At 39.5% G+C, this 24,908-nt stretch overlaps 1 protein-coding gene across 1 annotated transcript in view; it reads right to left on the reverse strand.

The window, feature by feature from the left end:
- Nucleotides 1-24,908, reverse strand: part of PARD3B (par-3 family cell polarity regulator beta) — a 392,350-nt gene that overhangs the window by 87,287 nt on the left and 280,155 nt on the right. Inside the window, exon 19 of the mRNA XM_015635105.3 lies at nucleotides 9,107-9,217. Coding sequence (XP_015490591.1) covers nucleotides 9,107-9,217 — 111 coding nt within the window. The remainder of the gene's footprint in view (nucleotides 1-9,106; nucleotides 9,218-24,908) is intronic.

Raw genomic sequence — 24,908 nt, forward strand, 5'->3', positions numbered from 1 at the left:
ACATAGCCTTTTCATACCAAGAAATGAGAAATGGGAGCTTTGGATAGACAAGACTGAGGTCTCAATGTTCTTCCATTTATTTCAGATGTAACAAGGAGTGATTACCAGCTTACACAGGATCCTGCCCTCTAAAGAAAATGCTGGCTATAATAAGGTCAGTGTGTTTTCTCCTGTCCTATGAACTTAAATGAGAACATGATTTTTATCCTTGCTTGTTAAATCAGAGAAAGTTTTTCTGCCTGTCTACATTAGTTGCACATTGGGTGAAATGCAGCAGATTACAGAAAGCCAACTATCAGAAAAGCCAAGTATTTTATGGTCTGTAGTTTATTGCATTATGTAATTTTCTTTACTCAAAACTACCCTGGAGTTATCATTTTCAAATGACAATATCAGTAAAATTTAGATTGTAAGGAACTGTCTGAAGGTCATCCTGCTCGATCTCTCGCTGAAAACAAGGCTGACTGCACAGATCAGTTTTCTGTCTCCTGTCAACAGGATGTTCCTTGTTTTGTGACAATGGGGATTAGGGAGTGGAAACATTCCAGGTTTTTCAGAATTACTTTGACATCTTTCACCTGAGATGTCCTGATGCCTTTAAGAGCTCCCCCCTGCAAAATGGCCCTGAGTCTGCAGTGCCTTTGCACCCCTTAGCTGCAGTTGCAAGGCCCAGCTCCTGGTGCTGATTTACAGGAACTCTCAGGTTGCTGTCATTTGCACTTGGCTGTTTAAAAAGACATGTAAGTAGCTGTGCATACCATACCTGAGTCCCTTTTGTGAACATTAACTCATTCTGGAGCAAACAGTCATGAAAAGAGGATTAAAATAACAATACTCTTCAAAAGTAAGACTTTGCTTACAATTTAGACTTTGGGAACTTAATGTCAGGAGTGCACACAATACCAATTGCAGTCAAAGCCACATAATCATCCCTCCAACCTCTCCAACTGACACATCAAAAACTGTTTCAGAGAAGTTCATTGGATTAACGGAGAACCAGTATAAAGTAACCACAGTATACCTGCAGGAAAGCTATGGGGAGACAGAGATATCCACCTATGAACTGAATCACTGCCACTGACTTACTAGGCTCCAGCAGTTATTGTAGCAGGTATCAATCAAAACCACTGAAGATTGGTAACACTGTTCTAAGAAAAATACCAGAGACTTTGTAATGCCCACGGGAAGGCGCAACATTGACCTGAGGTCTCATGAAAACCCAGCATTCACAACCAGATGCAGTAACAACTCAGGACAAACCCAGGGAAACTGGCACCTACTGAGTCTCTGGGCCACCTCTGTCATAAGGGGGTATTCTTGGAACATCTCCTGCATAGGTACTTGCAGCTCTACTTCCTAGTGACACCTCATGAGTTCACACAACCATCTCTGCAACTGCATGAACATTATGCCTTCATTTGAACGAAATCCTAGTAGTGGAAGGAACAAGCCTAGCCTATCATGTGATATGATACTCCATGCACATTTATTCTACACATGACATTGAACCTGGAACCTATTTCTAGATTAGGATTTCCTAGAATTTCTCTGTACAAGAACAGGAACAGTCTCCATCTGTTAGTCTGGCATTCACAGGTTGCTTCTAATTAACAATCCTTGATTTGAAAGCAAAACTCAGCTTTGCCTGAGCAGTCAAAGCTTTAAGACTTTCAGGTATTTTGGTTTAAGATCACTATGGAGATTTACACATGCAAACAGATTTCCTGCCTGTCTATCCACATGAGTTGCATTCTCATTTTTATGCTGTAGTAGCTAAGGGAATCTGAAAACAGGAATTCTGTGCTGTGGCACTACTTCAAAGTGCATGCCAGCGATTTATGATAGACTGTCATATATCACAAATGGAAGGGCAAGGAATGATGCTTCCAAGTAATTCTTAGGCCCTTATTGATTCTGGAGTGGGCAAGAGCTGACCTACATTCAGTACTGCATCAAAGAAATCCCTAGGCCAGGATAGTCCATTTCCTAGAAAGCACTCTTTTAGCTGGGTTGGCTAGTACCTGGACCAGGTTCACTTTATTAGTTTGGCCTGTAAGTTTCCAGCAACATTTCAGGTCTACAGAACCAAAACAACCATCAAGTAATAAAACTCTGATACATACAGAAGAGAACCATGCATTGGCCCACTTAAGCCAAGAAAAAGCCAGGCCACTGCCCCTGAGCTGCTCTGGTCTCTTAGGTGGACAGGTGGCACAACTTGTGAAAACGTGTCTCCAGATGATACTGGTGCCTCAACGATGAACAAAACAAGGATGCTAAATGGCTTGGATGAGAATTCTGTGCTTACATTTTGAGAGCACAGCTATGACACCCAGAAGTGCTATTTCCATCAGTGTGCAACACCTGGAATAGCACTGTGATACTTAGAGAAAAAGGCCAATCCCATGTGCCACTCTTGTTATCATCAGTTCTCAATGTTCTTAACACCGGGACAATCTGGGACCAACTGTAGACCCAATGCTGTCTTATAAATGTCCACTAGCAATAAAAAAGCCACGTGAAGCAGCTCAGAAATTGCTGTCTGGTTCTAAATGTTACAACAAAACCTGTGAAAGGTAGGTGAGATCCATCTACCTCAGCTACTCGTAACCAAACATCAATCTCCCAGTGTTCTATGGTAGGCTTTTATTACATGTTCTTGTATGCAGAACAGCAGCAGATCTAAATTGAGAATCATTCAGCATCAATGGGTTGGGATTACTCTGTCCTCCTGTCCAGTGCAAGTGCTTCCACAGTAATAAACAGAAATCTGATAGCTTCATAGTGTCAGCACAAAATGAAACTATGACCTTGACCTGTGCAACAGCACCCAGTAATTTTTTCATAACTTCAACATACCATACTACACGGCTATGATCTAATAGGAATCTAAAAGTAATTAACTGGAATTTTTGAAAACTGAAGCCTTAATCAAATATGTATTCTTATCAGGGTTGCAAGCCAGCAATAAATTGGGACATTTAAAAAACTGGGATCCAATCCAATCCGTGATCTGATCAGGGTTCAATGGTTATAATAAATTGAGAGTATTAAAACTGGGATCACATCCAACACTTTATTTTGTCTAAACCACAGGACCTAGCAGTGCTGTAAAGTCAGGAATACTCAATGAACAGATATACCATGTTGGATTAACCCTTAATAAATAATGATGCACAAGCACAGGTGTCCCAAAAACATGTGGTTTAGCACAGAGCTTAATGGTGAGAATAGCAATTATGAACATTTTATCAGAGATCAATATGAACTCTAAACAGCCATAATAATGCTTTTAGACTTGGCAGGTGGAATACACAGGAACAAAAGCTACATGGGGTCACCAACAATGCGTGTGTGAATGAATGTGTGCTAAGATACACTATGCACTTAAAAAATAATACTTTGATTTTTGCAACAGTCTGAATTCCAAATTTTTATTCAAAGCAATTTGCCTTTTCTACCAATCTGCCATGTATTCTCATTTTCATTTTGGTTTTCAGTAACATACAAACTGTTTGTAATTAAATATAATAAAATGAATGCTGACAAAAAGGGAATTAAGTTTCACTCCCAAGTACTCTCTCCTCTCTAAGTGGACTTTATATGTTTTTATTTCTGTAAGATGCATCCCTTCGTGCAGAGATCTTGCAGCTGCAAAATTAAACCTCTGTTTGCCAAATATGAAAAACATATGTATTGATTTTTTAGCTATGGGAACAGGCAACAAGCATTAGGGCTGATAAGACAAGAGAGAAATGCTCTTCAGTTGCTGGAAGGTTTCTGAAAAGTAAAGGAAAGTCAGCCTTTAATATAAAAACTGAAACCATTTAGTTTTACCCAAATTTCAAGTACAGTACAACTTAAGCATTCAGTTCAGACAGTGAGAAAGCAGGGGCCAGATATTCCTTCTGCTTCTCTAACACTCGACTCAAACCGTAATGCTATTAAAATTTTTCCTCAATTAATTCCAATAAGGGCTACAAAACCAAGACTGTTTTAACAAAACTACTCCCACAAAAATGTGCAGAGGATTATTTTTCACATGGAGTGCCTCCTTATTAACTAACTCTCATGCTACTTTAAAAAATCTTCCCATATTCAACAAGGTGCTTAATTTTGTAGATTTTATTCTTATGTCAAGTAAGTGTTCAATTCTGTTGGAATAGTTAGGTCTCAGTAGGAAAATCCCAATAAAATAGTATTAAACAAACAGGAAAAATATTTTTCTTTCAGTTGATAGTCACTTTATTTGTATTTAAAAGGCAAACAAATTATGATGTGTAAAACTCATGCTTCCAATATATTTTTCCTGTTCATTTTACAACTACTTCCAAATGTTAGAAAATGAAAAGAACTTCAAATGAGTGGGAAAGAAATGGAGGGAGGGATGAAATCTTTTTTGAGGGAAATAAAAGACAAGGCCTCTTCCAGTATTTAATAATGTAGCAAACATCTTGTCGTTAAAATGATAAATTCTGAGTAATTTACACTGAACACACTAAAAATACAGATTTGAGTCAGCTTGATCAAAATAACCCTCAGATACAGCATTTCTTTATTCCTTTTATGGGCAGATTCTCGACCTTTGAAGCACATGCTTTATTACAGCCAAATTCTTTGAAGCATGAACAAAATGATGAGTTTATTTAAAATAAGGCCTCAGTCCAGTGAAGCATGTGACTTGTGTCAGGAAGGACAAACCACCACCTCAAAGAACTGTACCACCAGTTAAGTCAATACTCCTTAACTATCATGAGCTCCTGTCTTTTTCCACTCAAGTTTCACTGACATTGCATCACCTTGGCATAATAAAACTAAAGGAGGTAGGGGGAGAAGAAGAAAATAATTTAAAGGAGGTGCTAAATTCATATTCAATTTGACACAGATAAGGCTATTACTAAAGAAGGAATGCCTAACATCCAAAGTTCCTGTTCACTACTTGGAGCTTGCAGAAGTAGTAGTCATGTAATAAAGTATTGGCTTTGAAAAGAAAGGAAGCCTGGGGCTGAGGTCTGGAATCAATTCTTAGCCTGACAGGGACTTTTTAGGAACCTGGACAAGCAGCTGCACTGCCTGAATGTCACATTCCCACCCAGAGGACACGTTTTTTTTCCTGGCAGATTTTCTCTCTTCCACCTCAACTGTAAGTGCTTAGGGTCAGGCCCAAGCTTTCCTGACAGCAATGGACACAATAAGACCTTGATCTTGGTTGGGATTGCTTGGGAATACAAGCAGTAAAAAAAAAAATAATGATGTCAGCACTTCAGTGCAGGATGTGGAGCTGCTTCAGAGAACTGCAGCTACAAGGCAGCACAGAGAGTTGTACCGAAAACTGAGACTGGGACAATGTGGAATCGAAATAGAAATTACTAGGCTAGCAAAATCCTAAATTTATTTTCACTTTCTGAGGCTCAAATCTGAAACTTGGCAGCCCATAAGAGGAGTTTCCAGGCAAATTTATGCTGAAGACCAATGTGCAAGCAAATCCTGTCCCTTTGGGAATCATCTGCACTCACATAGAGTGAGCACTGAATACTCTGCCTGCATACGCCCACTAGCTCTAACACATTCTGGATGTGCCAGACTTGTTGCACATGCACTGTTCAATTCCTTCACTGTGCAAGCAGGAAATCCAACCTGTTCCAGGCATGATGGGCTTACACTCATGCAGCACACCTACGTAAGAGCTGATGTTTCCTGTCAGAGCCAGATTCACTGAGCTTGTACTGCACAGCCAGCCCATAATTGTGCAGTGAACACATCTGACATTTTTGCACGTCTAAAGCTCGTCAAAATTTCTGCAAGAAGGCTGCAGTCTTTACAGAAAGCCTATCCCTGGGATTTTGTAAAATATTGTTGAGCCTATCCAATACCAATCAAAAAACTCTGCAAAACTATGAGAGACAGCCCAGTCCTGTAAACTGAAAATGCACTTCCTACCAAAAAAATTTTTCTCAGCTGAGATCTTGGAACAGTATTCTGCTTTTTGGAGAGCTGCCAAGCATATATTGCATGCAAAACCAATATCCAAAACCAGGCGAGTTCCACAGCTGCTAAGATGCTGAAAAGCACTTGATCATTAATCCTGTCACACCCAGCCCAAAAATCAACTATTCCAACTTCTATCACTAGTGTCCAAAATGGACAACATGGCCTCTAAAAAAAACCCCAACCAAACAACAACAACAAAACAAAACAAACCAGATGAAAGATCATAATATCAGTTACTATGGTAGGCAGTAAGCATTTCAGAAAACTGTTTAAGCAAAAAATCTGACTTTAGGATTGTAATAATTGAATTGAGGGTCTGAACAAGAATTAGTTATACAGCTAATCTTGGAAAAGTAGAATTAGATGTGCATTTAAGCTATTCTAGAAAGGCTAAAACGTTAGAAAAACAATTTTAGTTTGTTCAAGCTGTTAAATATAGGATAAATATAGGATCACAGGTATCAGGGGACAAAACTTGCAAAATTTCTGTAGTCTGTTCTACTATTACATCCCCAGTAGTTTTAACATATGCTCATTTCACTCAACAAGAACAGATCTGAAAATATGAATGTGTTCTACTAAGCTTCAGTTTTATAAATACAAGACCAAGTATGCAGGATTGCAGCTAGTGAAGTCATAGGAGCAGGTGATCTATGGTGTGAATGTTCCACAAGGTTTCCTTTGCCAATGTGTGCATTAAAATCTTGGACTTGAATTACATTATAGAATTATTAAATCTTGGGACAGAGCTATAAAACTTGTCTTTACTGTCTTACTGGGAGTCATCATTAGGTGAACAGTCAACAACTAAGCAAAAGGACTGATCTACCTTCAAGTCAGGTAACGTTTCCTTAGTGATTTTAATCAATTTCCCAAACAGTTTTTACCCATACAGGAAAAGTAGCTTCTTTATATAATTATTCTCTAACAAAAACAAAGTTTCTTCTATTTTATAACCAGTTCAAGAAGGGTTCAACAGTAAGCCCGTAGGTAGTCTTATGTGGAGTAAGAACCATGCTCTTAGAGAAAGTTGAAGCAAATTGCTTGCTTTTACAGCACGTGTTGCATTCCGTTGAGGATAACATAGGGAAAATTTCTTCACTATTTTTCTGGGATTTAATTTAAATCCCCCAGAGATAGAAGATACACTACCTGATACTAAAGTGTGATATTCCTATTCCCGTGCCTTACAGAAGAAGAATCAAATAAGTGAGTTAAAAATATCATCTTGGTTCATCCACTTCCCAACACACCTGCTGTTCTCCATTTCAGTCACAAAATCTTCCAGGTCACAACTGAAATCATTACTAGAGAAACTAGAATGATGAAGACATTGAGCTGCCAGTTTCTAATGCAGCCGTACCAAGTTACTGTCAATCAGTGACTGTAATTAAAAAAAAAGCACACAACGCTAAAGAAATATTAAGAACAATTATCTTGTGTCCAATTGGAACGTTAGACCTCTAGACAGAAGGGTTCATTCCTTCCAGCCTGCCAACATTTTAGTAAATGACACTGGCCCTTTAACAGATGGGATACATGCTTCTTAGCTTGCCAGGATCCTAATAAAAGACACTGGCTTCTTTAAAATGAAGGACACATACCTCTCAAATTGCCAGTATCCAAATTGGGAGTCAGCAGTTTAATATAAAGGCACTCATCAATCTGGCAAAATCAAGGACACAGCACAGAAATTTTAAAACAAATGGTACAAAGTTTCTCCTGACACTACTTAACTTAGATGAACTAAATACTTAAGCACTGGCTAAGCATATCCAGTAGCAGTGCTCTAGTAACTGGACACCTTGCCAGCTTTTAAAATAGTAAAAATTAGCAGCAGACTTCAAGGGTTTGGACTGACTTTTTCCTCCAGTCAAACCCATTAGCTCCCACTTGTAGTGCTGACCATGCACTGCATGACTCTAATGAAAGCAGGGTGTCTTTTCCCTGGGCACTAACCAGTACCACAAAGTACCAGTACCACATTGATCCATGTGGAAATACTGTCTGCCCCAAAGGAATCACGTCTGCTTCCATTCCCTCTCCCAGGAGCAGGATGCACTGGTGAAAGAGAGAGACCTCTGAAAGTTTTCTGTTTGCACTGACAAAATGTATTACTACAACTTGTAAAGTTTTACAGCATCTGCAGACACTTCTAGAGAGCCAGAAACTATAGGCTCTTCAACTTCTCTGATAGCAGTAATCATAGGGAAACAGACCTTTTTCAGCATACCAAATACTTCTGGATGACTTGGGGAAAGGGAAAATGGAGTTTTCTGAACCTTGTTGATACTGACAAACTGTTTCTGGTTTCTGAAGGATAGATGTGGGGAAAAGCACAAAACTATAAATCTCTTAATCTGGAAAGATAAAGAATTCACTAAGACTAGGCATAGGAAAGTATATTTTATGAACAGGACAGACTCCCAGGGTCTTGCCTCAGAAATACAACTCCAACACACCCAGCCTCTTGCCATGCACCTCTCACCCATCCCACTGCTGGCAGACTCCTGCCTCTGCCAGCAGTGATTTTAACCATCTGAACCTGACTTCTTCCAAGGCATAGGTGTTCCTTGGAAACACACTTCCAGGTGTTTCCAAGGCATAGTCAACATTTTTTGCATACATATTTCTACAACATGTGGTTTACCAGCAAACACTGTGCAGGAAAGAACATACCAAAGTACAAAAACTACTATTTGATGGCACAGCCAGCTGAAGACAAAGATGTCTGAAGTGCTGGAAAACAACAGCAGCAGCTTTCAGGAGAGAAGGGAGTAGGTTCTTGCTGCAGAGAAGTAGAGAAGAAAATCACTAATGCAGCTGGTCTTGGGAATGAGCAGAGGTGAAACAGGTTTTGAAGGAACTGATCCTCAGCAGCTAAGGCAGAAACTGGGAGTTGAATGTGTTGAAGTTCCCAGAAAGTGCAGGAGAACAACAGGCTCCTGTCACACAGCAGCTCTGACTCAGCTGGGACTAGCCTAATGCTCTGGCTAGCCTGGACCTGACTGCAGTGGGCATTGTCTGGGACAGGCTGGCTGGCTGCTCCTTCAGGAAACCCCTTGCTCTGAAGTTTTTCACTTGATGAACAAAGATGCTACTGCCATTTACTCACCTTTCACGCTCATCTTTCATTTTCTCCAGCTCCTCCTCTTTAAGCACATCTTGCTTTGGAGTCCCCTTCTGATCTGCCTTCCCACTTTTATCTTCCTTCTTCTTTCCAAATCTGTTAAAAATATCAAAGGAGTCATGAGGAAATAATTACAGAAGAAAAAACAGTACTTTTCTGTCATAAACCACAGAAATTTTAGGCAATCAAAACACTGAGTTTTTATCTTAGTGACTCATAAATTTCCCACACTGCAAGATATATTACCAGTATTACCTGGGCCGTATGCAAGAGGAAGGACTGCTTAGAAATTGATTTGGACCCTGTACTTTTGAAAGCTATTGCTTGAAACTCAGTCCAAAAACCCCATCAAACCTGAAATTCAGGGCATTGCAGAGCTGGAATATTAATATGGCACATTTAAAAGTGGATGAAGGTTCCTCTTGCCACATGACAGGTCTCTGAAAGTCATCTGCAGTGGCTGTGGTGTCAGCACCCAGACTGGGCCATTGTTCTACTCTTACCAGTAACTACTGTCTCTCATTCATGACACCCTCATTTTAGGATCTGTTCTTTGTTTAAATGAGGATGCAATCAGAAAGAATAAAATCTTGCTTTGTTCCAAGAGTACAAACCTAGGCAGTTCATAAGAGCTGTTTTTTAAACTTCTGGGGTTTTCTTTCTGCCTAGTAATATACTATCATGTAATATTTATGCTGTGAAAGTCCTCCAGAGGCCCCAATGGGTTTGGGGCTTACACTGTTGTTTTATACACTGTACAAATGTGCATAACAAGTCTGCTTTACCCAGCCTATAAAAGGTGGCTGAACTGGGGAGCTACATTTAATTTCTGGTGGAGTTAGACAGAATATGGGGGTCAAATATGCTCATGAATTATGGACCAAACAAAAAGATTAAAAACCTCCCCTCCTCTTCACGAATTTACAATTCTCAGTTCCACAGGTAAATGATCAACCTGTGTCTTCCCCTACAAATTAATGTGTCCTTATATGCATGACAACAATGTAAAGAAAAGTAATTACTTCTTGATTAAATATACTCCATTGCAAACTAATTAATCTGACTGCAAACTCTTCTGTGAAAGTCTGCAGCATTGCCTCCGTGATCTTTCTTTTACCCTTTTATTTTTCATTTATTTTCATGTCAGCCCAAACTGCCTCAAGTGGAACAGCTGAACTACTGTGACTATACATCAGCTGTAAATCATTGACTTTATGTTTCTCCACAGACAAAAGCAGAAATTTTGCAAGTAATCAGGCTCATAAGATAATGATCCAAATATTTTGTGAATTTAATTAATAATTCTGAGCTTCTAGTCAAACGAAGTTACTGGGAACTCTGCAGCAATTTTTCCAGAGAGTAAGAACTTGGTTAGAAAGGGAATGATGGATGTGAGAGACAGTCACATAGCATGTGGTACTAATAAAAAGGGCAAATACTACAGGTAGTAACATGAGATGCTTTATTGTGTCTGTCAGAGACTGTGCTGGGGAGCAGGGAGTCCTATCAATGCACGGTTTTCTCTCTTTTCCTATGTGTCACAATAGAGATAGATGGTGTCTTGCCTTCTTTGAGGGATCCTTTGCTCAAAATACACATACACCTTGTCTACAAACAATCTTCAGTTCTTTTTTCATGGTCTGTACTCATTTCAGCACTTCCAGAAATACAGTATATAATTTCCACACTTTTCCTTTTCCTGAGTGTAGAGCAGCACTCTGATTTTACTGCTTCTTTCTGAGTTCCAGCAGTTCCAAGAAACTAGAGTCACACACCCCATCGGAAGGTGGTGGTGGTGGCAGTGAGGGCAGCAGTCAGGAAACATGAGAGAGAGACAGAGGTTGTACACAGGGTGAGGAGAAACAGAGTAAGGTGGGTGCACAGGTATGAAATGACCCAGGTGAAAAAGAAAAGCCAAATGAAACTCTGTATATATTACTCTCTACAGAGATGCCAGGCAGCCAAACAAGAAATCACCTGTGTATAAGCACCAGCTCCTGAAACACCCCTGCTTTCTGACACTTGCTCATGCTGGGAAGGTCTCATGGCAGTTTTCTCAAGAGGCCATATTAGCACTTGCATCTTGGTCATAATCCAGCTCTGATGCTTTGTTTATATTCAGTCTGCCTGCTTTCTCTCACAGTTTCAATTTAGGTTTGTGGAGTTTCATATTCAACTGTAGCATATATTGATTTTGAAAACATTATTCTTGGGCATTTTGTATTGCTGCAGGGAGTTGAAGCTGGATATGTTGCACGCTCAAGAGAAATGTAAAAAAAAACAAAAGAAAAAATAGTCTTTAACATGCATCCCTTTCAAGTCTAGATATTATTTCTTGCTTACTGGAGAAATACATTTTAAATAAAATAAAGTGACAATTTTGATTGTGATATCTGCCAACATGACAAACCTTACAAAAACACTACTGTTTGCTGGTAGAGCTGCTCTTGCCATAAATTTGGCAAGTTTCAGTGTAATTATAAACTGGGAATAATGACTTGGTCTTGACGAAAACAAGTTTTGTTGTTGTGCTGCATTAAAGGCAGTGTGGCCAGCAGGTTGAGGGAGGCGATTCTGCGTCTCTTGTGGAACCCCACCCAGAGTGCTGCATCCAGCTATGGGGGCCTCCAGCATACAAAAGGATGTGGAGCTGCTGGAGTCCAGAGGAAGTCACAAAGATGGTCACAGGGCTGAAGCACCTCTCCTGTCCAGAAAGGCTGAGAGAGATGGGGCCTAGAGAAGAGATGATTCCAGGGAGACCTTATAGCACCTTTCAGTTCCTAAAGGAGGCTACAAAAGAGAAGGAAATGGACTTTTCCCGAGGACAAGGAGTGATAGGACACGGGGAATGACTTTAAAGTGAAAAGGGGTAGGTTTAGAAATTGCTCACTGAGGATGATGAGGCACTGGGACATGTTGCCCAGGGAAAGCTGGAGGTGCTCAAGGCCAGGTTTACTCAGAGGTGACCTTATCACTCTCTAAACTTCCTGAAAGGTGGGCGTAGGCAGGTGGGGATTGGTCTCTTTCACCAGGCAGCAATGAGACAGAATGAGAGGACACAGTCTCAAGCTGCACCAAGGGCAATGCAGGCTGGATGTCAGGAAAAAGTTTTTCATGGAAATAACAATAAGGTACTGGAATGGTTTACTCAGGGAGGTGGTGGAGCCACCATCCCTGGATGTGTTTAAAAAAAGACTGGATATGGCACTCAGTGCCATAGTATAGTTGTGGTGTTAGGGCTGGGTTGGATTTGATGATCTTGAAAGTCTCTTCCAACCTGGTCATTCTGCTGAATTCTGTTGGATGGGGCTTTGAGTAACCCAGGACAGTGGAAAGTGTCCCTGCTTACAGCAGGATGGAACTGGGTGATCTTTAAGGTCCCTTCCAATCCAAACCATTACATGATTCTGTTACTATTTTTTTCAATTTTTTGCTTCAGATAGGATTTGTGCAGGCTTACAATTTTGACTTGGTATACTAAGTATGCAGCATATAGCTCAAGGCTAGGGAAATATTCAGATGTAGGGTTTGTTTTGTTGTTTTGTTTTTTTTGCCTGTTCTGCACATTGCTATACCATAAAAATCCATTCTCTTATTATTACTGTTTTTCATTCTGTTCTCTTATTATTATGTTTTTCAGCTCAACAAAAATCTTGCACAAATATTAGAAAATAAAAGCAGCACAAAATTTAACACTGTTAAGAAAAGCAATATACACAGACAGCATTAAACCACAAAGAACTCAGTATCATCTCTACCTGAATTTATACACCTTGTCCTAAAAGTTATGATCTGCTCACTGATGTGTTATAATTGCCATGGGTTTCTGATGATAAAATTAACTTCCAGCCATTGTAATTTTGCATGGGTTTGTGCACTACAGGCTTAATAGTCTCTACCGCTTCTTGGAACAACAACGAAGAAAGGTAGTAAGAGTACTTGCTGCATGATCAAATTAGGTTTGCTCATATTATCATTGACATCAGTATGAGGGCCTCCAATGATTTCAACAAGAACAGGATAAAATCTGTTATCAAATTATACTATGGAATTAATCAAATCCATATTAAAATTCTATGGAAACTGAATGGCTTTAGGATTTGAAAATGTCAATTCTCCAGGCATTGAATAATTGTACTGTGGTAAAATCTGCCTTCCATATTAATACTATTGTCAGCAGAATAAAAACATTAATGAAAAATTGTACGGTACACAAATTTTTAAAATGTCTGTTTTGCTATACCCTGCACAGTCAGATTCACTTCAACTTAATATCTGATGGATTTATCACTCTGAAAACCTTTTATAACAAATGGAGAAATGTAACTAGAAGAAAACAAATGGATCAGCTGTATCTTCTCATTCTACAGCCATCTATAATCAATTTATGTCAAATGAAGCCACTGGTCATTGCTGTGACAGTAAGGAAATAAATCCATGCCTTCCCAGGTTGAGTGAGTGCCTCAGTTCTTTGATTATCCACTGTAAATGCCTGGGAAGCACTGTTAAAGATGTTACAGCCCCGTTAACCTTAGTATACTTTTCAGCTGGGAAAGTTAATATTCCAACTACTCAGAGCACAGTTCTCCTGGAAATAAAAACATAAAGGGATTTTTTTTATGTGAAGGGATCTTTGAGCGCTTTGTGCTTTTGGGAAAAGCCCATATGCGACTGTTCAAAATATGCTGTGCAAGAGCGAGGCATTATCCTATTTCTATTAATTTCAAAGGGTGCCCTGCAAACAACTGAAATTGTTCCCCTCAGAAACATTAAGGAAATAAAGTCTCTGAATACCAAATGTATGTTGTCTTGCAGGATTTATTGCCATTCTATTGGCTATAGCATTAAAGTGTATGTATGCTTCTTTCCAAGGATTCTAAGGGATAAAAATGAAAACAAACCTACTACAGACCCGCTCTGTTATTACTTGGGATAAATGTCTTGCATGCAAGACCTAAAGCTGTGGTCATGGCAACACTTCGTTTCCGTGTGGAGCCGTGGGCTTCCAGATCTCAAATGTGTTGATATTTGCTTCAAGGATTAAAAAGCAGGCAGGTCTGTAAAGTCCCAGACTTCTAAGCAGCAGAAACATCTGGTGGGTGGAACCTTGAAGCAGCTCCCTGACTAAATTCAGCAATTTGGATTTCTTAGCTAACTCAGTTGCCCAAGATCAGGAGGTTCCACTGCAGCTAACAAGGTACACAATGAAAGTACAAACATCTGTGGGAAAATAATTCAAGAGAGCCTATGACACAGTCAAGCAAGACACAAAGCCTAACACTGTCAGAAAATCTTGACATCTCCAGAAATGACATGTAAAAATCAAGAATGATTTGTAAAGTACATATAACAAAAGCTCTGACTCTTAGTCATTTCACAGCAAAATGGGGAAAAACGCTGAGATTATTAAAGCAGGTCCCTTATGAAAGGCTAGAAATAACTCTTAAAATTAAATTTAAATGTGAGTAAGAATGAATAAGTGAGAAAGAAAGATAAAGATACTAATAAGGTATGATTTTCAGATCCACACAGGGACTATAAAAAGCTTATTAACTGCCACTACTGCGCTGTGTTTTAAGTTATTTTATCACTCAGCTTTTATGGTAGAAGAAATACTCTAGAAGCAGTGCTGTGCTTTGATTAATTGCTTTCATACATACACTTTTACAGAGTATTAAACATTGCTGTAAAGATCCTTAGTGAATCAGACTTGATGGTGATTACAGGCCAGGCTCATTTTACATTTATGTTAATAGCAGCATTAATGAAATACATCTTTCACATTTTTAGTGGCTCTCTAAATACCTAAAACATTTGTTACTAAATGTTTACTTACTGGGCAGAAGTGTGCCATTGAGCATTACACCAGTGGGATCAAGAGCTCTGCAACAGCTAAAACAACTACAGAAAGAAAAGAACATGTTTTGGCAAAACATGTTTGATAATTTGAGAATGGAGCACACACAGCAAGGGCTGGGCAACAGCGTTCAAATCTTCATCAATATCCCAGAAGACGGAAAGTGCACAGGTTAAACATATGGTGAAAGGGCAGCTCTGTGCTGGGCACTGTGCACAGGAGGGGTTTAAGCATTTCTTTTCCTGGTCCTCTGCCAGCCCCTTGCTTCCAGAGAGTGGATCCCATTCCCTCTGTGGAGGATTTAGCCCCATCAACATCGAGATGCCCTTGCCAGTGTACAACATGCATTACAGCAGAACCTCCTCATGACAAAGCCTTGCCCAGGAGCAGGTTTTGAGCCAGTCTCCTTGCTCTGGCAGGGTGAAAGGAAGGCACCAATAAGATGATGAATACAGGAGAGGGCTGTTTCAGTCCCTGCTGCTGCTCCCTGCTCCTGGGTGGGGAGTGCCTCCAATTCTGGGGCAGTCTCTGTACAACTACAATACTGTTGAGTAAATTGGAAAGAGATCTGGGAAATAAAGAGGGGAAAAAAGGATTTTTAGTTAGATTAGGTGAGGTTTGCTTGCAGGAAAGACTTTTGCAGCTGGGCTGCTGCCTCTCTGTTCTTCACTTCTAGGGCTCACTCCCAGGGCAGCAACAACAGGAGGGCAGCAAAAATAGCTTTCCACAGCCATCAACAGGGAAGCTTAGGCAACCAAAACCAGCTCCCCTGAAAAGGGAAAAAACAACCTAACCTCTGATTTATTACATCAGTGGAGGCATGGAACAAATTGTGCTATTCTACAATTATTATTTGTGTTTCACAAATGTAGCTGAACTTCATGAATGTGAGTATCCTCACATTTAGCCATCTTCAAATTATTTGGGGAGACAATCCGCATTATACTAATGCTGTGATCAGAGTTAAAATCATTATGATCAGCAGGAATGCAGAAGTTGCAAATATAAAAAAATCTACCTTACGATGCTCCTGTTTCATCAAAATTAAGCAAACAAGTACCATTTTTGTATTTTTTAATTTATTTTTTATTTACTGTATCAGACTGCTGGAGCTAGACTAAAATGTCTGAACTTCCAGAACCAGTCAAATGGGAGTAAAACTTATCTTTTAAAAACTCTGATTAAACACAACCTCCCCCCATCCGTTTATTTCTTTGATGCCCAAATTAGCATCTTTTCTGCAGCTTGCTGAATTAATTAGTACAGTGACAAAGAATTAGTCCAGATAAGATCAAAGCTCAAAACATATTTATCTGGAATTTGAAATTAAGAGCAGAGAGTGTTAACCCTCAATACTTCAAGAAGCTTTCCACATAGCACACTTAGTAAGCCTTCTGTGAGTTCATTCAAAATAAATCAACAGTGCAATTCTTTTCCCCACTGAAGTTTTGCTAAAAGGAAAATAAATTTGCCATGAATTCTCCTACAATGTGAAGCTGCCTTTAATGCAGACCCTGTACATGCTACTCATTATGTAACTTGTAGGCATCAGTAGAACAAAGCAAACAAAGCTGAGAAAAGATACTTAATCACATTTGTATTAATGCTTGGATTGTCACATTGTTCCCAGACTTAAGGGCTACTGAAAGAATTCCCAGCACTGAATCTGAGAAGCTGCCTGCTGTAACACCTCACAGGTAAATAATCTATAATCTTCAGTGCAGAGGGTCACACACAGAAACGAAATGTCAAACAGAAGCCCTAAATTACACAGTGAAGTTTGAAGTTTACTCTGAGAGTATCAACCATGTGGACAGCAATAAAGGAAAATCTTCATTCCCGGTATCACTGCCTTGGATATTATGTGTGTTTCAGTACCAGATAAAAGACTGGAGGCTGTTTCCCATGTGACATGCAGGAGGCTGATCTTTCGCCTAGAAATTGTAGAATGGATACAATTTAAATAGTGACCCCAAAATCTTCTCACCCATCTTCCCAAAGCCTTTGAGACCCCCATAACCTTATTTTTTTAAATGTGTCTTGAAAAGACAGAGGTGAGTTACTGTAACTCATTCTGATAATTAGGTACTAGGAAATCCTTACCAGTAGAGCACTCCTGTTCATCAGTACCATATGCAAAATCTCACTTCTGCAGTATAAAAAATGGCCAATGAAAAAACCCAGTGAGTGTGATGGCACCCTAAGACTTGGACCATCCAAATTGAAGTGTAAACCTACTAAGTCCATCTACTGAACCAATGCAATGGAATAACTCTCATCAACTATGATGTAAACATAGACAACAAAAGGCAGTTGTGAAGAATCATCCTTTATATTTTATATATCCTTATATTTTAAGGAACTTATTTTTAGAAAACATGCTGAGGTGGTCTGAGTTCTGGAGGTAGCATTTATGAAAAGGGGTCACTACTACTACTATTATCTGGCCAGGGAAATTGTAATGTTCAATGGCAGCTATGCACCTGTTCCCATTAAATGATGTTTTAATCACCCACTGACCACACTGCTAGTCTTTTCGGTCACCAGGACAAGAATTCTGCATCCTACATTTCATATATCACAAAAGAAAAATCTGCAGTAAACAAGGACAGCTGTGATTTACAGTTCAATCAGAAGGAGGAAAAAAAAATCAATTTATTGTCTGTCCAATGCAACAAGCACTGCCTGTTTGTCCACCAGACTGTGGAATTACCCTCTACCAAAGCAAGAAAATATTCCTATATATTCTTATTTATCCCTGCTTCCATAGAGCAGCAGTTATTTTCCCCTCTTGGTTTCCTTTTACAAGCATGTAATTTCTTCAGAAGCGAATACAATTCTGTTCCAAACTGTGCAGAGAAACATTGCTGTACCTTCCCTGAAAGGGGTTTGTAGATGGCAACCTGCCAGCCCAGGGGAACACCATAATCCCAGCCATGTCTTCAGTATGGTAACTCCATATTCAAAGCAAAAGGAAAGAACCAGCCCTTGACTTTGCTTCCCTAATTTCCATTTCATAGTCTCAGGAAGGGGAAAGGGGAAAAGGAAAAGCAGCAGGCAGTTAGACTTGCTATTAATTTTTCTGGATGTTTGTTATTTTCTGTCATGCAGCAAAAAATAAAGGCAGTTTCTGATTGAACCTATTCCTCTAAGGTGCAATCAGAAAGGCAAAGTGGGAGACACAGAGAGGCTGTGCAGTCTGCTCATGTTGCCAGCTGCCCCTCCAGAACCACTTGCTGTCTTTGTGGCTTTCAAAATCCTGCAGCCAAGTGAGAGCCAGCACACCTCTATCCCTGCAGCACCTCCAGCCCTCTGCAGGTAGCTGAGAACCACTTAAAGGTGGGACAGGGAAAAGACCAACTGAAGAGAGCTAAAGGGCAGCTCTCTGCATCCAGACTTGACAAAAACAGGCTGCTGAATTTTTCCTTTTGTTTCAGGTTTTCTCCTGTGCTGAGTATCTCTTTCCCTTATTACCAGCCACATGACCCCAGAATTCACTAAAGTATCAATTACGTGTACATGTACAATATATTATATGGATAATGCATGTTTGTCAGAGGAAGGAATTTTCATTTTTCTCTTATCCTAAGTCTCATGGTATTCAGTGCTTGTCTTAGCATTTTAGCTACTCACTTTGAGAATCTCCAGTTGCACTATGAAACTTTTTGCTCAGCCCTCTTGGCTATGGAAAAACAACATAGAACTGTGACATTATCAGAACTGCAGATACAAAACTCATGAGGCAAATTAAATACACGACATTTGCAAAACAAAACTGAAAAGCTGCTACATTTGCACTCAGAGCCATGATATTTTGAGGTGTCAGACTTCCTAATCATCTCACCAGTGCAGGGCTCACCTTCTCAACCAAATCACGTGCCTTCCTCCCCTTATGTGTCACAGTGGGGACTTGTTGAGGCTTATCTGACTTTCATGAAGCAAACCTGCACATTGCAGGTTCCAACAAGATCTCTGAGGAAAAAACAAACACCCTTGAAAAACAGCATGAATACAGAGGACTCCCCTCCCTGTTTCAATTGAGACAACATGCTCCAGTCTCCATGAAGGCTCCATTCTGTGGAATGTAGTGACTTTAATGAGTAGTCAATGTTAAGCATGTATCATCACATCCACTCCTATATGAAGAAACTGAGTCACAAAGGGTAAAAATTATGTGCTCAGTTTAAAAGGCCCTATTCTGTCTCTCTACTGATCAGCTCAGAGCTATGATTCCATTATCACTGCATATCCACCTGCCTCACTGTCCAACTAGTTTGCTATGATGCCTTTTCCCCTTGACTATTTCCCCATCTCCCTTAAATTCTCTCCTCATTCATTTCCTTCTTCCCCCCAACACACTCGCTCTCCTCCTCTTTGCTCCACACTCCTTTCATACGCTCTACTGCTGCACTGCTACAGAAATACCTCTTCCTGGGGATTTCTGCTGGAGATTGCACAAAGGGAACGTGTCTTGGGCACCAGCACTCCTGCTTCTCAGACACTGAGCAGCAATATGCAGTGAAGACATGAGATCTCTCATGTGGCTGAGCTACCACTCTTTCTCAGCAGGATGCATTAGCTTTATTTGAGCCCAGGCTCAGAGTACTTGTGAAACTCTGAACTAAGAGAATTCACTGTAAAGAGATGCTTTCGAAAGGAGATATAAGAGGGAGAGAGATGGCTCTTGAATAGGAAAGGGAGGTTGTAAAGGCAAAAAAAAAATCCTACTTGATGACTTGCTTTTAGGTTTCAAAATGGACTTCTAAAGCTAAAGCAACACAAATTCTTCCTCTGTGCCTTTACTATAGCTGGCATTTTTACAAAGCAGGAACACTGAAAACAATGCCAAAGTAAGAGAGGAGTTATGTATATACTGTATTTTGAAAGATGTGTTTTGGCATAACAAATAGATGTTTTTGAATTTTTTAACTGTCAAAATTGGTTCTTCTGATAAATAATACCTTCCCTCCCTGGCCTTGGCTATTGTACATTACTAATTAGACATAGTAGTTTGTGGTTAATATCCTTCCCCACAGATTTATTATTAGCTTGTATATTCTTTTCAGTAGAATTGTGCTAATGGTAAGGTCTGCTGGAGGCCAACTGCATGAAGCCACTGGGAGGAGAAATCTGTCTGCCTGTCAAAACAGTGGCTATCAATTAGAACTGTAAATGTGATTCCTTTAAGTGTCTTGGATGGTTGCAGAGACTTCCAGTGATGGATTAGGGGGCTGAATCACTTTCATATTGTACTAAAGGAAGCTTTCAAGCAAACAGCTATCTGAATGAAACACATTCACCATTTTTTTTGAGCAAGTCTAGAAGAACCTGTGTGACCTGCCAAAATTCCCCTCTGCTATTTTCCGAGAAATCCCCAGAAATATAGCACTTAATGTGGCACACTGACAAAACTGATACTAGATTATTCTGTGGTTTTCTTAGGAAAACTTGGCTTAGGATAGCTACAGCAATAGAAGAAAAAAAACAATGAAGCTGCTGAAAGACACGAGGCAATGCAATTCCACTGTTCAGTGATTTGGGATGCAGTCCTGGCACACAGATAGCAATTTCCCCTCTGACACAAGCACCCAGCTCTCATTAGCATCACTAAGAATTGTGCGGACATACTGATGGGAATATGTTCCCCTTTACTTTGCAGGAAATTAACACCACTCAGGGACCGAAGGAGGCACTGTCTGTCACTCTCAGACATACCCTCTGCCAGTTAATTAAGCAAAAACCTCTGCCACAACTCTCAAGAGGAAGCTCCTCCTTATTCTCCTCGGTACAGCAAACCTGACACAAAGCGAAATGTCAGGAGCAGGACCTAGGAAATGGGGATGTTCAGGGAAGGAGAACTTCAGCCTGCGCTTGCCAAGCTCTTCTGCCACCAAGTTTTGGTGGATTTTGAAATTGGTTATTAGGAATCAGATTGATTTGTTATAACTGAATGTAAACTTTAAGAAAATATCTTCAGCTCTCATCCCTTGTGGCTTTTGGTTATTAGTTATTTTCAGCAAGAGTAATCCTACATGGCACGTATGAAAACCAGCCAGCCAGCCTGCTAACCAACCCTCCAGGACTCCACTGCTGTTTTCGTGCCAAGAGAGAGTGACTAACCAATACAGGAAAAAGCAAAGGACTCAAACATATTCACAAAAATGAGGCTCTGGCAGCTGAAGGACAATGGTTGGGGATGAGGAAGGTTTCATCCTGTCATGAAACAACAGGCTTTTTCATCAGGCTGATAAGCTAAGCTGAATGTACTAAAAAATTTCCTTGGTACCACTTTGTAAATAAAACATAAATATCAGAACTAAGTGACTGAAAGTTTTAGTCAATTATATGAACTACACAGCTCTGTCATATCTTTTGGCAATACTATTGGTCATGAACTGTGAGCCAGAAAATTTCTTTGGAAGGTTTCAATGAAAACCTGGCAATCACTCTTGTTTCTTGAATCTTAGAAGAAGTAATTCTGGTGCAATCAGATAAAGAAATACATTTTTCTGGACAGAGTCAGAGAAAATTGCTAGAATAGTGTTTAAAACAATGAAGGACCTTACTTTGCTGGCTACTACAACCATGTGCCTTGAAATTGTACGAACACCATCAACAGCCCAGAGTCCCAAAACATTTTCCTTCTTGCTTATTTCTTGCCTTCCAGACATTGACTCCCAAATACAAATGTTCATACACTATTTTAAAAACAATTATTTCTTATTGTTGTTTATATTGCCAGACAAGTAATTTTTCTGTGACAGTGTAGGGAAAATCTCTGCTTGTTCAGGTACAGGAACACTTCATTCACCAAAGGCTTCTTTGACTTATTTTCTAACTACCTCCACAGCTTTTTTTTTTTTTTTTTAATTTATTTATTTTTTTTTTTTATAATAACACAAGGTTATATTCATTCATTCAGCTCTCTGCAATACCAAATCACTGGTGCTAATCTTACCAAGAGCCCAAAATGAGAACAGATGCCTTAAAAATTCTGCATGTTACCATCTTAGCTTCAAGAAGTTATTCTAAAAAAGATCTTCATTATGAGGGTGATTAAAAAAAACCTGTTAAATTCAAAGCCCATAGTGGCACAGAAGTCTGAACAACATAGATGAAGTCTGTATGTCTGTCTATCTCTAAAACTTCTGCCACAGGAGCTGCCAGTATCACTGCATGAATAAAAACTAATGGTGTTGATAAAAACCTATTCTGGCCTGTGTAGTCAGTCAATGAACCTCAGCCTCTTTTGTTTCCAAACTGTGCTTGATACAATCACAGTTTCTCCTGAATGTATTAGACATTAGCTGTTGTCCATCAAACAGTTTGTAGGGAAAAATTCTGGCTTACAAGCTACCCATGAATTACTGCACACAATCAGTATTCAGTACCATGAACATTCTGCTTATTCATCATGAACTGCAACTGATCACATGTACTGTTTCTATTTCTTAACTTGACAAATTGTTGTTTAAAAACTACCTTCACAAACACAGAGGAAGAGAAGCCACTCTGCACTTGAAAAACATGTTTTGGCAATGTGCCCAAAAATTTACTGCATTAAAAACCCCCACAACCATATGAACACAAATTGCACCACATGAGTGATCACAATTGATGAATTACATTTAGCTGAAAGTATTTAAGCTGTAAAACAAACTAGAGATCTGACTGTGAAACAACTTAAGCATCTGCATTTCCATTTCTTTGCTGTATGCTTGGTCTCTTAACATAGGAGAGAGTGAAAAGAGGGCCTAATTTATCAGCTATATATACCACTCATCATTTGATCTCTCTATACCACTATTTATTTTGATTTATTAGTTACAACATTTAAAAACATTCTTGTTGTCATGATAATTGAGTTGTCCTTGTAGTCTTATTGTTGTGTATCTAGACAACTGCATTAAAGATGTACAGAATTTCAGAAGTTGAATTATTGATTTAGAGTGCCATGATGATGTTATTTTGTTGTGATCTTATAACTAAAAAGCCCAGTTGTCTGGCTTCAGTTTTTCTTCTCATGGGGAAAATTAAATCCTTTTACCCCTCTCCCAGCAGTCATACATCTTCCTGCCACCTCCTGTCTCACTTGTACCAATGTCTCTTTTCTAGCTGCAGCTGAAAGACAAGTATCACTACAATTACAGTCCAGTGATTCCTGGAAAAGAAAAGCAACAGGATACAGGAATACAAAGCAGAAATCATGGTCAAATCCAAGGTCCTGAATTTCAATAACTTGATAAAAAATATAGCTGTATGTGTGGAAAAAAAATTCCCCCCATGTCCACTCACAATAGCTGGAATTAACTATATCTTTTGTACTGTTAGATATACTTCCTCTAGCAATTAGTTGGCATTGTCTCTAAATAAGCAAAGTTGTAAAGCCAGCTAATGCCTTACTGCTTCTATTGGAAATCTTTAACAAAAATCACTAGTATTTAACAGATTAGTTGAAAACTGGTTCCAAATAGGGTACTTTCCTGTTATGCAGAGGACAGTGAGAATTTCGTCTTACCTAATGTGACTAGTGGTGTTTGAAACAAAGGAAAAAGGAAACAAATGAAGGTGCCCAAAGATTCTTATCTTGCTCTAGACATATCCAGAAGGTGAAATGGACAGTTTGAAAAGCAAAAAGCTGTGCACTAAATATTTTGACCCGTGAGTTGATTTTATGTTTGTTACCAGCGTTTTCTAAAAATGTATTTAGTTGACACCACATTCCAATTTTTCTTACTAGCACAACTAGTCAAAACCAAATATGAACAGAGGCATGAACAACACTCCACCTGGACATTCCTTCTTTTTCTAGTAGTTGCTCCCTGAATTTGAGCATAGCCTAGGAGACAAGCTCAAGACAAGCTTTCCATGTCATTGTGATTTCAATCACAGTGCATCCTAAGGAATGTTCATTTTCCTGAAGCAAGGCCAAAGGAGAATGGTCTATTTCATTCCAGCCCATCTTTTTAATTCCCACAGTAGATGCAGTTTACCATCTCACAGAACAGCAGTATAGAACAAAACTCAGGAGCTGGCAGTTGAAACTTCTTTATCTGGCTGGATCCTCACAGCTCTGCCTTTCCTACTGTTTCTACTTGTCATCTAGAACAAATTAAATGCAAAAAAAGAAAACAGTACTGTTGTGCACAAGGCCAGTCAGCGAGACTCTTGATCACCAGGAGAATGGGATATCCCATGGGCTTCAGGCAGCGACAAAGCCTAGAACTCCAGCCGGAATGTGGCAGCAAAGGGCTGCCAAGGAAGCAGTAGGATGCAAAAAAGTCTTTCCCACAGTTTTTCTTCTGGGCAAAGGCTGGAGGCCTTGAGGTAATGCTAAGGTTGAGGTAACAAGTTATATCATCTGCTCTGAGATTAACCAGTTTTCATCTACGTTGCCTGCATTCTGATCCACCATTACCCACACCCCTCACCTCAGTATTGACACAAGTCAGTCAGTATTGGAACAAGTGGAACTGAAATCAGAATACACAAGATTGTTCTGATCTGACATTAACTGTAGAGTAGAACTTGTTTTGTTCAATGAGAAAATCAGGCACACCAAAGTTGAAAAAAAAAGTGAACATAGTAAATTTATTCAGAACTTTTTTGATCCAATCTACTTTTACTTCAAGAGCTCTTTGGAACTTCTCATCTGAACTCTTAAAAAAAATTGCCACTCATTCAAGACCATGTTTTGTACAACAGCACATTGAAGAAAGATGTTGCAAGGCTGCTATCCAATTTTCTTTTTCAACATCCTTCTCCTAGGCAGAATGTGCTCAGAGCAGAAATGTCATCTCTCCAATTTTATTCAATGCCAGAAATGTACCTATACAAATCTAGAAGTCCACAATGCTCTGATAATGCCTGCAGAGCAGGTGGACTTGACTGCATTCCATAATGTAGCCTAGCCAGTATTTTTTCCTGTTA

Source organism: Parus major, chromosome 7 (assembly GCF_001522545.3).
Source record: "Parus major isolate Abel chromosome 7, Parus_major1.1, whole genome shotgun sequence".
In the NCBI taxonomy this organism is placed as follows: domain Eukaryota; kingdom Metazoa; phylum Chordata; class Aves; order Passeriformes; family Paridae; genus Parus; species Parus major.